This window comes from Montipora capricornis, chromosome 14, assembly GCF_036669925.1.
Source record: "Montipora capricornis isolate CH-2021 chromosome 14, ASM3666992v2, whole genome shotgun sequence".
NCBI classification, from domain to species: domain Eukaryota; kingdom Metazoa; phylum Cnidaria; class Anthozoa; order Scleractinia; family Acroporidae; genus Montipora; species Montipora capricornis.
The window spans coordinates 27707612-27720111 of record NC_090896.1 but is presented as its reverse complement, the minus strand read 5'-3'; the positions used below and the strand labels follow the sequence as shown (position 1 = coordinate 27720111).

The window sequence follows — 12500 nt, the reverse complement described above, 5'->3', positions numbered from 1 at the left end:
ACATGCAAGGCGTGCAAAGCTATTGTTTTTACTCACTAAATATGCTAATTTGTGACGTTCTCGTTGCCGTCGCCGTTACCGTTGCTTAAGCTCCTTTATGACGACGACGACAACGATGATGATGATAATCTTACCTTTTCTGCGTCTTTCTTAAGTGTGGTGCTCTCGAAAGCTTCACTAGCCTTCTGTAGATCTTTGTGAAGAGCTGGAGGAGCCTCGTTTCTCCTTTGAAGATTTTCAACGGCGTCTGTAAGTGCCGCTACATTGAAATTATTGGTGTTGAAACAAATTTTATGTGATTGAAGAAAGCTGTTGTCGTCTGGATGTCGGATGATGATGTGGTACTTGGCTCGATCATTGCCATATTTATTGATGATATATTTCATGGAGTCTTTCATAACGCGAAACGCCTCTGGGGCGACCTCAGAAGTTGCATTGACGAGAAAGACAATGGCGACATCTATGGTGAAAGAATACACTATCTTATAGTTGTTACAGTATTTCAGGTCCTAACCATGAACTTGTGCTCATTGTGATATCATTAAGATTTCAATAACAATAACAATAACAATAACAATAATAATAATAATAATAATAATAATAATAATCTGTATTCCTCTTAAGATAGTCATATCTTAAGTTACATTTACAAATGTCTTAAAAAGTTAAGAAATACACTATCCAAGAATAAATGGATAAATAAATAAACTAAAGATCATATTTAAAAATAAGCTTATTAAAAAATACATTCTTAAATCTATCAGAATTTATTTGCGGATTATACGCATTTGAACTTCGAAACACCTGATCTGTGGCACTAAAAAATAAACTCTATGAAAGCACGTAATATATATCTCCTGAATTAATTCCACTCCGGATAGGTTTCGTGAACTTCCGATGGAGTTTTGGAGAACATTTCCGCGACTTCCCAAGGGATCTCCAGTGTCTGAAGAAAGTTCCCTTTACTTCATTCCAAGGGTTGTTTCGAACGAGTAAGTGTTGAACTCGGAGTTTTAGAGCCATACGTCGGTACTGATTAGCAGAGCGTTGCAATAAATTACCTCTTTTTTTTCGCCACTTATCTCTGCAGATGTGAATAATGTAAAACAGAACAAAGAGAACTGGAAACAGCAGCACGTCGAACACACACCAGATGTTGAGAAGACACCACTTCCAATATTGAATACTGAGCCAGGACGATCTTTTCAGTGTTCGGAATTCACCGAACCATTTGTTGTTCATTAAGCCATGAATCACTGGATGTGCTAAAATCTACAATGGAAAAAAGAGAATTCGTCAATTAATGCACGTAATTAAAGTACTCTTAAAGTGAAAGAAATTTAGTGCAGAAGTAGTTTGGTTTCACTGATGTGGTTCTCAGTTCTTGGTGTTGGAGTTGTTGTTATTGTTGTTATTGTTATTTCTGTTTGTTTCTTTGCGTTAACTGTTTAACGGAAACTGGAATTGCCATACTCACACGTCCGACAAAAAGCCCACCAGGCCCGCCATATATTCAGACTCTTGGCTCCGTCAGTTTCAAGTGCGATCCACCTCTCCCCTTAAATTTCTTGTGCAAACTTCCAGAAAGTTGCAAATGGACTACGGTCGGGTCAGGTTGTGCATACAGAATCTCCACGGTGAACACCACAAGGACATGCTTTCGGACAGTTCTTTTGTGTTATGATCGAGGGTGATTTGAACTGGGCAACTTCCGCTGAAACATTCTTAAGCCGACCGAGTTTAAAAGCTTTGGTTTCTTACCTTTTTTTGTTCCATTTCTATAGCATCATCGATGACTTGATCCAGTGAATCGGCAAAAGTATGGCGGAATCCCATATCTGATTTTAACGGATTTAACAGCGAGCAAGAGAACTCGTCCACAGAGTTGGCCAAATTTGTAAACTCTTCCTCGTCTTGTTCCTTCTTGTCTGCTCTACGACGCAGCTCACTGCTTGCCTAACAAATGAACACAATAATGTGTCAAGCCTCATAGAGATAAACATTCACCTCGCAAACAAACGGCGTAACGTATATATAGTTTATGTGTTCGGCTTCTAAATGACGACTGCTACGCGGACGAGACTGTTTGGTGCTATCATATCAGTAATATGTTTAAATTACGAGTGTTTTTTTTTCGGAGGAAAGTCACATCTTACATCTGTTCACAATTTCTCTCTCGTATTCTAGGTATTTTTGACACATCACAAAGATTTTAGAAATCTTACCACTGAAAAAAATTTCTCTAGATCACAGTAAAACATGTAAACTGAGTAAGGTCTTCCGTACATATCTGCTGGTTGCTGATAAATACTCTATTTGCCAAAGTAGCTCTATATTTTGGGTGTATTCGAATGTGAAAAGGTTGGGGATGCTCGTCGTCTCGTTCAGGGGCCGTAAATCACTGATTTTGGTCTCACTTAGGGTGTCCAAGACGAAACGTCACCAACTTTAACTGTCAAGGTATCGTTTAGGGTTGCATACTATCTATCCGTTTTTAAATAGTACCTTTTAAAGGTCAAATAAGGCTCTATCAGCACGGTCCCAGATTTGTCTCCCTTTAATAGCATTTTAACTCAAAATTTTTCCGAGTATCCCGAAACGTTTCGCCTGGGAGTCTTATTAAGAGGATCTATATATCATCTACCTTCATTGCCATATACAATGTGTTGTTCTTGCATTTTGTTAAAACTCGTGGGTTAAGCCTTTCTGTTATTTCTTCCACATCCCCTGTCTCAATCGTATCCATCAATCGAGACTCTAAGAAGAAATAGACCCAGTCTTAAACATCACCGCTGCTTTAAAAACATTTATAAAAGAGCGCATTTTGATTCAGTGGATGTACTCTCAGGATGAGAGTCACTAGAGGATGTTTCACGATACTGATGCCAGGCAATAGACTGTGATATCTTGATTTGCCCCGAAAGATCAACCCACCCGAGATCCCCGACACTGTAAAAAAAAACATTCCATTCTCTGCCTACTATCTACATATATTTGGACAATTACCTTCTCCAACTATTTTTCTGTGTAAATAAGGAGCTAAGGATAATTACACTTCTGTTCAAGAGGCTTCTTCTTTAGCCTGCGTCAGTGGGCGTTCCCGTAGGAGAGGAAGAGTTTTCGGCATTTTTTGCCCAGGAAAACTGGGACTGAGAGCAAAATACTGACTGGAAGGAACAGGGGGTGGTGTGGTAACTTACTGATTATCTGGGACCTTACGACAGGACGACGACGGCAACGAGAACGCCACAAAACAATGGGCCCAATGAACAAAAACAAGGGCTCTGTATGCCCTGCATGTACCTTTTTGAATCTTGGTACATTCCTTTGCCGTCCTTGTCCGTGAATTGACTAAATTTGAGATTGTCAAGAGGACGTGAGAACCTGACTAGATGTCTTTAATTTTCTTCCCAAATAACCACACCGTTCATGCCAATTGTATTCCTGCAATGTTGATACACACTTTCCATTCCGAACGACTTGGAGTTATCTCGAAATTATCTCAATGACGGGAAATAATATTCTTAGACAACGTTCTTGTTGGCGTCGCCGTCGTTCTTTCGTAAGGGTCCCTATTGTGCGGCCAAAATGCGGACATTTCTGCGATCATACGGCAACGCTTGCAATACGCAGGATAGAAAAACGCTCCTGGTAGACAATAGATGGTCGCAATAACAAAATGAAAGATTTGTCCACAACAAAGCCAGAACAATTACCGGGTTTATCATTGACCACAAACATAGTTCACTTTTTGAAAAGGGAAAACGCTTAACATGGTTTTTAGTACCTAAATTTTCGGAAGCTATTGACAACTTTACATGGTCGACAACAAAGTAACATAAATCACTATATCTTTTGTTTGCATCAGTATCGTGTCCCAAGACAAGCCTATATTCAATCTTCATCATAAACATTTGCGAAAACTCTGTATCAACCTACCTTGTTTTTCTCTCTCTTCTTTCTCTTTAGCTTCTTTCTTTTTGGCTTCATCTTGATCATTATTTGAAAATTCTTGTAGATTTATTCCACTTTCTGATTCTTCCATTGTCTATACGTCTCTCTAAAAAATCATAAACAAATGCAAATTTCTGACTGACAAATGAAACAAGGAAAGGTAACGTTTATACAAACGTTGGCCGTGTAGCACTTATATTTTAAACAGAGTTAACTGAATAGAGTGTAATGTGAATTGCTAGATTTCTATCCCATATGAACCATGTGAGCGTTAGCCCTACTGATGGAAATGGGCCCACACAAGGACAGAGAAAAACTCTGACCAGGGTGGGAATTGAACCCACGACCTTCGGGTTAGATCTCCGTCGCTCTACCGACTGAGCTACAAGGTCAGCGTCTTTCGTCAAATTCGAGGAGTTCTCAATAATGCGGGTTGCCAAAGCGGACAGTTGGTTCTCACCGGCTGAGATTTAAATCATAAGAATTTACTTTTACTTTGCAGAAAAAGAGTAAACATAAATAACTGGTACTTACTTGAAAAGCCACTTGAAGACGTTTTGAAATTTGATAAACATGGATTCTCTGTATGGCTGAATACTCTTACCTAACAGGTTACACCTGTAGAATGAATCGTAAACCAAGGCTTGGCGAGTTTTCATAAACCCAAACACTTATGTCCAGAAATGCACACGATGACAAAAATGGCAGATTTGGCGAAAGAGCTGCACGATTGACAATCTTGGCAAAATTAGTGATTTTGGCGATATTTTGCCAATTTTGTCAAATTAGTTCATCCACTGGTATTGATACCACATGGGTGAACATTGGCAATTTTGGCGATTCTGGCGAATTTGACAAATTCGGCAATTTTGGCGATATTTTGCCAATTTCGTCAAATTAGTTCATCCATTGGTATTGACACCGCATGGGTGAACATTGGCGATTTTGGCGATTTTGGCGAATTTGAGAAATTCGGCAATTTTGGCGATATTTTGCCAATTTCGTCAGATTAGTTCATCCATTTGTTTTGACACCTCAAAATTGGTTAAAATTAGTCAAATTAGTTCATCCATTGGTTTTGACACCACATGGGTGAACTTTGGTGATTTTGGCGAATTTGAGAAATTCGACAATTTTTTGCGATATTTGGCCAGTCCAATTCGTTCATCCATTGGTATTTACACCATTTGGGTGAACATTGACAAAATCGGTAATTATCCCGATATTTCAAAAGTGTACGCGCTCGTTTCACACATTAGGCCGTGCACTATTGTAAAATTTTAGCTTTCATTTTACGGTTCCCTTCACAAGATCCTCTTGCCCTTGAAAAATTATCATTCATGGACTACGGGAATGCGGACCGCGGTGGCACTTCATTATACTGCTTGCCCTTTGACAATTTCATTCATCAGCGTCACAAATTCTTGATGATTTTGGGGCTCATTTGTCGAAATTCAAGCACGTTTCCAACAGACCTGTTTACTTTCGCGTTTCACTCAGTCATTTTCCGGTGCGACCGTTAAATGACATGAAGATTTGAAAAGGCTTTTCTCATCTAACACACTGGCGGCTCCCCCTTCTTAACTTCATATCCGCTTTAAAAGCGAAGTGAAAAAAAAAAAAAAAAAAACCTGAAGAACTTACAAGAGAAGAAAGAGGTTATCTGTGAAATGAACAGACACAGACTAGCCGATATAATCTAGATATTGATAATCAGCAAAATTAAATTGTTGAAGCAGTGTTGCGGAACGTATACTTACACTCCAGGATTCAAAGATTTAGAAATGTGTGAAAACGAAGTTGCGTTTTTTTAATATTTCGTCATGGAATATACAATTTTTGCTGTCCCTTTGCAATGATAAAGTTAACTGTAGAATACCCTGTCACTCGAATAAACTTCTGCGTAGCTGGCTACGCGGTAGGCCGAAACTAATAAATTCAAGTTGAAGTATGAAATTTATTCAAAACAGTATTTCTCGTTCTTAAAACGTCGGGAATGAAGTGGCGATCAATTGTGGATTTTACGGTTAGATTAACTACACTTTTCACGAGATCGTGTCAAGAAAATAGCGCCCGTTGCAGTGATTAGGTCTAAGTACTCTTTAACATTTTCCTTTTCAATTTACGGTTTGGTTAACTACACTTTTTTCGAGATGGTGTGAAGAAAATAGCACTCCTTTACTGATTAAACCTAAGCGTTCGTTTCAGTGATTAGGCCTAAACCCTCGTTAACATTTTAGCTTACAATTTACGGTTTGGGTAACTACACTTTGCACGAGATTGTGTGAAGCAAATAGGACTCGTTCATTGCTTAAGCCTAAGCGCTCGTTTCAGTGATTAGGCCTAAGCACGCTTTTAACATTGCGTACCCGTACCGCGTAGTCAGCCAGTTAACATACCTCGCCATCTTCAATTTAATTCTTTCTGTGTACCGCGTACTGCGTAGCCAGCTACCTAAGATACTTAGCAACCTTGACTTTATTTTTTCCGCGTACCGCGTGGCCAGCCCTTTACAGTAACGGCCTCGGTGTGGCGGGGTAAACTGCAGCTGCTCCAAGATAAAAAATAGTTTTCTACTGTTCAAATGGTTTTGGCCTACTTAAGCCCGCCGCACACGGTGAGGAAAGAGCTGAGCATACTCCATCGCGAGGCGGTTTGCTCATCCGTTTCCTCATGTTTGCGGGAAAATTTTGGTGAGAAATTCGCCTTGCGAGGCCGTGAGGATAAAATCAAACATGTTTGATATTTTTGGCCTCGCGAGGCAAATTGCTCACTGCATCTCCTAAATCCACAACATTTTGACCACTGTGATGGCGAATATCGTTGTCGATAAGAGTACAGACAACGCTGAACCACTTTCGATTTGTTAAGTTGATATGTATCTCTCGTTCTTATAGCGCGTTCAACGAATCATTTTACAATTCGGTTAACTTTCATTCACAATAGCACTTGATTTCTGAATAAGACTAAGCGCTCGATTCAGTGATTAGGCCTAATTAAGCACTGGCAGCTTCTGCAGGTACTGTATCGGAGCATAAGCACTCTCGTAAAATTTTAGCTTTCATTTTGCGGTTCGGTTAACTACACTTTTCAAGAGATCGTCTTGCCCTTGAACAATTTTGAGTCGTCGACTACGGGATTGTGGACCGCGTTGGCAGTTCATTATACTGCTTGCAGCAACACATCGGATTGTTGTTTGTTAGTTTGCGTTTTTGTTTTCTTTCAGTGTCATAAAAGTGGACAAGAAATGTGCGAATTCAACACAAAGGTTGACCATTGTTTCTGCAAAGTCAAAAATTCACTCTCGTAGACGAGCTTACTTTTTTTAGTCTTTAATATCACCACGTAATTCTAGCTTTCATTTTGTGGTTCGCATAACGTACAACACTTTTCACTAGATAGTGTGAAGAAGAAAGCACTCGTCTACTGTTTAAGCCTAAGCGCTCGTTTCAGTGATTAGGCCTAAGCACTCTCGTAAAATTTTAGCTTTCAGGTTCGGTTAACTACACTTTCCACGAGATCGTCTTGCCCTTGATTGCGGGGGGTAGTTTCTAAAGGAACTATGGTGCTGCGTCGGTGGGGAGGTAATATACAAAAATTTGGTTTTATCAACAGAGTTGATGATGTAAACTGACCACCGTACAGAGAATCTCTATACGGTGTCCAATTTACATATCAACTCCGTTGATAAAACCAAATTTTTGTATGCGGGATTGCGGCCCCGGTGGCAGTTCATTCTAGCGAGATTACCAAATTAAATGAAGACTTATGCAGAATTAGTAACTAGACTTTTAGAAATCAACTCCTTATAAACCCTAGTAAAACTATTTTAATTATCTTTGGCACCAGAGCGATGGTCAGCAAAGTAGAGGATTTTCGTCTAAATTTGTTAGGAAAAGAAATTACACGAGCTACCGTTGCTAAGGATCTGGGAGTTATCCTGGATCCCTGCTTGACATATAACGATCACATAGCTTCAAACAGTGTCCGTTTGCATGGTGCGCCTAAGCCAGATTAATCGAGTTAAACATGCTTTTGACCCAACCACCTTAACTATTTTAGTTAATGCCTTAGTCTTTTTAGCAAGCTATATTATTGTTGTAATGTTTAGAGCAACACCTCTGAGTACAACTTAAGTAGGATCCAGGCTGTACAGAATTTCGCGGCTCGTATCGTTAGCAGCTCAAGGAAATACGACCATATTTCCCCTATCCTTAAAGATCTCAAGTGGCTACCTGTAAGACGGCAGTTGTATTATCGCCACGCAATAATGGCCTTCAAATGTATGTCAGGGTGCGCTCCAGCCTCTTTATTTTCTATTCAAAGAGCCATGATCACAAGGCGTACAACGAGGAACTCCCAGATGTTAAATATTCCTTTGAACTTTCCATTTCAGGGCAGTCAAACTCTGAAACTCACTAGATTCGACTCTTAAGTTGAAACCAACACTACAGGACCTCAAACGTTGCCTGAGGAGAAGCCTTCTCTCGAATTTTTTAGTGACCTAATTGCTCCACTTTTGCTTTTATTTCATTAATTAATTAATAATTAATCGGTTCGATTATGTCATTTACTAGTTAATTAGTTAATTAATTTATTTGTATATAGCATTAGTTATCTCTTGACTTTATTCTGAAAAGCCCATTTGGGACGAATAAAGTATTTATGTCTGTATGTATGTACTCAGACGACGAACGAGGATACTTGGGGCTCAGTTAGCCGTTACACTACGGTGACTTAACACGACGTATATGTCAATTTCATAAGATGGCGTCTAAAAGAACGCTTCGCTCTTTCCAGCGGATCACAATTCAGGAAATGTTTATTGTCTTGTGGAGAATTTTAATTTTGCAACTTCTGTCCTACTGGGTGTCGACATTCTTCTACAGTGGTGGTAAAAGGATTTCAATTTCGACTGATGGCAAGATTCGCGAAAAGCTACTATAAAATTCACAGGCACGACATGCATCTTCACGCAATGCTTATTTTCAAGTAATGGATCATACGACAAGGACATATTTTGTGTGTGGTTTATTGAAACTAATTCCTTGCAAGCGGACATTGGTAAGATTCACATAACTGCTTTGAAACATAACGAGCCAGACGCCCTTAACAACCAAAACAGTACCTCGGTATCCCGCGGAGATAGCAGGCAATATGCCTGGTATCTCAGAGGGGTGCCCAGTTGCTTGTAGCATTCCAATGTAATTGAATCCCTCAGGATTATATAATTAATAAATCTCTTTCACTGACACTTACAAGGTAGAAGGTGTTCTAATCCTCTAGCTTGAGATATTTTTTTGTCAGATTTTAATTAAATTTCTACTTTCAAACATGACGTTGATGCACGAGGACAATGCGATTTACCATGGGATAGTGACGAGCCTTTAACAGAAGTTGGAATTATTTGGTCGAATATTTAAGGCAAACATTTCGGCTAAAAAAGGACGACTTGCAACATAACAGATGCGATCACACTGTGATCCCATAAAAGCGATTTTTGTGTTCCAGGACGTAATGGCTGGCTCCGGTATTGAAGTTAGGATTTGCTTATGGAAGGTGTCTACCGTAGAACGTCACGATTGTTTGAAATTAAGTCAATCATCACTTTGCTTGGGACTGAAGTGCAAACGAGGGAAAATGTTACACAAAAACATTATTTCTGGTAATGTTTCCCTTTTTGCCCGCTTCAAGAAACATCGCAAGTACGGAAAAGTTTCGTCCTTTGAGGGGCCAATAATCTTAAAAAAAGATTTACAAGTGATTGAAGTGAACTATATAAATGTCCATTGCGAAAGTGTTTTGCTCACGCTACAATAGTTCACACAGTGAGCGACAATGCTATTCCAGCACTCAATGCTGAATGATCATGAAAGTGTAATCATCACGTTAAGATTATAGATATAACCTTAAACTTGAAGGGACTTGTTAAGTTCCATACCTTATAAACGTATTAACATCGGCAAGTTCTGAAAACTATTAGTACAGTCACGTAAATTATTAACATGACAAGGGAGTCTTGCCGTGATTTTAGGAGAAAGGCATTGAAAGGGTCAGTTTATCCAAATTTCTATGGTATATAATGCTTATCTAATTATCTGAGGAAGGGAAAAAGATTATGGCACTGAGAAGATACTGCGATGTTGCTCAAAAAGATGGCAACTAATAAAATAAGAAATAATCCTTTCAGAGACAGTCGATAATACCTTTACCCATCGAAAGAACGGAAACATGCAACACTTCCAATGATGGTTTTTTATTATAACCTACAGATAAATAACATTCCAAGCTTAAGAACATGATTAATTATCAATACTGAATTTCTCGAACAAAAGATACGCGAATGTAGCATTTTATGCTCATTTTTAGGCATAGCCAGCCAAGATAAAACCTGTTCCCAGGTTCAAGACCTCAACTGATTTACAGTAACACATTAAATGCTCGAGAGATTCCTCTTCAGTCTTACATAAGAAACGATAGCGATTCTGCAATTTTAAATTTCTAAGTTTACTATTTCTATAAAACATCCGGATCGGCAATTTGTATTCAAAACCTCTTAAATTTGTTTCCTAAGTTGCTGAAGGAAAGTGAAAAGATTTTCAAGTTCCAATCAACGGAGAGAACCGGGTCTTCATTTTTACTCGTGGATATATCCACGAGTTTTGGTGGGGATCTTTATGCAAATTTGTCACTCCTGCGTAACCGGAAGTTCGATCTAATTAGCCAATCAGGATGGATAATCACAACACAGCTCTGACTTCCTGTTCGCTACAAGGTTGTGCGCCGCCATTGCTGTTTGTGGCTTTCTTCGTGTTTAATTTGAGCACCTTCCGCTGCATTTAGAAGCAAGAAACTGAACAATTAAAGAAACGGCGTTCTTCGAAGGTGAAGCAAAAGATTCTGAACAAGTACACATTGGTGCAATTAATTGTGCACCGCCTTTCACTCTCCAACGCGAAGACTTTAATAATACATGTCGAAATGGAATCGACAGACACGTGGTGAGAAGCGGTCAGTGTAAAACGCAGACTGCAGACTGCAGACCGGGGGTAAAATGCAGACTGAGGTTATAATTTAATTATTGAAAAAGCCCAAACCCATTAGAAATGCTAATAGTTAAGCTAGGCCTAATTAGGCCTAAGGGTAGCATTTCTAAGGGGTTTGGGCTTTTTCAACAGTTACGTTATAACCTCAGTCTGCGTTTTACACTGACCGTGGTGAGAAGACTCGAGAAGACAGTCTCTGCCGATCCCCTAAGCTCACGAGGGATTAATAAACTCCATTTGGAAGGTGACTTCCATTTGGAGAGTGACATCGAAGCTATCAAAGTATACCAATGTTTATCAAAGCTATCACGAAATTTTGCAAGCCGAGTCATCAAAGCCATATGAATCCAACTTGAACATCAGTGACATGAAAAACAGTGAGGCAACCAAGCAACCCATGCTTCCAGACACTAGTACTTGTGTGGCGGACCATAATGACGAACTGTCGAAAGACTCGGTCATCGATTATGTAAGGAAAACTGATAAGGAATCCGTACCAATCTCCTACGATAGAGCTGTTTCGTTCATGACGGGGGAAGATGTTTTCAGATTTGGTCAACTCACACAACACATTTAACACACCATGGTTTACCTCGTGGAAGAAGAACATCCGGGAACTTTTATTGCATCATACATGTAAATTGCACAGGCATCCCACTAGATCTAATGAGGTCATCCTAACACCCCCACTTGATCTCACTTATATATGTCGTAGAATTACATCCACATATTATTACACTAAATGAACTCAACATAAGATGTGTTTTAAATGGATACAATAATAACAATACGAAGTTATGCTTGTATATTACTTGTATACCTATGTCTTAAGAACCAAAAATATAATTCCTAAACTTTTGCAACTTAAATTTAGTAACTGGTTTGGTCATGACATCAGCTACCATATCGGCAGTAGGACAATACTTAATGATTATCTTGCCTGCATTCTGCGCGCTGCGAACGAAATGGTATCGAACATCAATATGTTTCGACCTTCGTTGATTGACTGGGTTCTTGGACAAGGCGATTGTACCTTGGTTGTCCTCAAAAATCAAAACAGGGCCACTTACTTCACCAATGTCCTTCACCATTTGAGTGAGATACATACCTTCTTGGACTGCTGCTGCCAGAGCAATATACTCAGCTTCACATGATGATAGAGCCACTGTTGGTTGTTTCCTTGATTTCCAAGAAATAAGAGGACCGGCTCTGTTCAAACTGAAACAGTACCCACTGATACTACGTCTGTCATCTGTAGATGACGCCCAATCAGCATCACTGTAGCCTATCAGTGTAAGACCATCATCACACTTTCTATAGCACAATTCAAAATCACGAGTCCCCTTCAAGTATCGTAACACATGTTTCAAAGCTATCCAGTGTCCCTTCATGGGAGCAACCAGGAACTGTGACAACTTAGTAACAACCCAGCATATGTCTGGTCTGGTGCACGTCATAGCATACACCAAACTTCCCACTGCTTCACGGTATCTGGGATCC

At 39.5% G+C, this 12500-nt stretch overlaps 1 protein-coding gene across 1 annotated transcript in view; it reads right to left on the bottom strand.

The window, feature by feature from the left end:
• The window catches only part of LOC138033111 (uncharacterized), a 58712-nt gene that overhangs the window by 37959 nt on the left and 8253 nt on the right, over positions 1–12500 (bottom strand). The window contains exons 2-7 of the mRNA XM_068880870.1: positions 4489–4572; positions 3940–4060; positions 2645–2757; positions 1762–1956; positions 1062–1272; positions 135–460 (exon numbers count right to left, since the gene is read on the bottom strand). Coding sequence (XP_068736971.1) covers positions 135–460; positions 1062–1272; positions 1762–1956; positions 2645–2757; positions 3940–4045 — 951 coding nt within the window. The 5' untranslated portion in view covers positions 4046–4060; positions 4489–4572. The remainder of the gene's footprint in view (positions 1–134; positions 461–1061; positions 1273–1761; positions 1957–2644; positions 2758–3939; positions 4061–4488; positions 4573–12500) is intronic.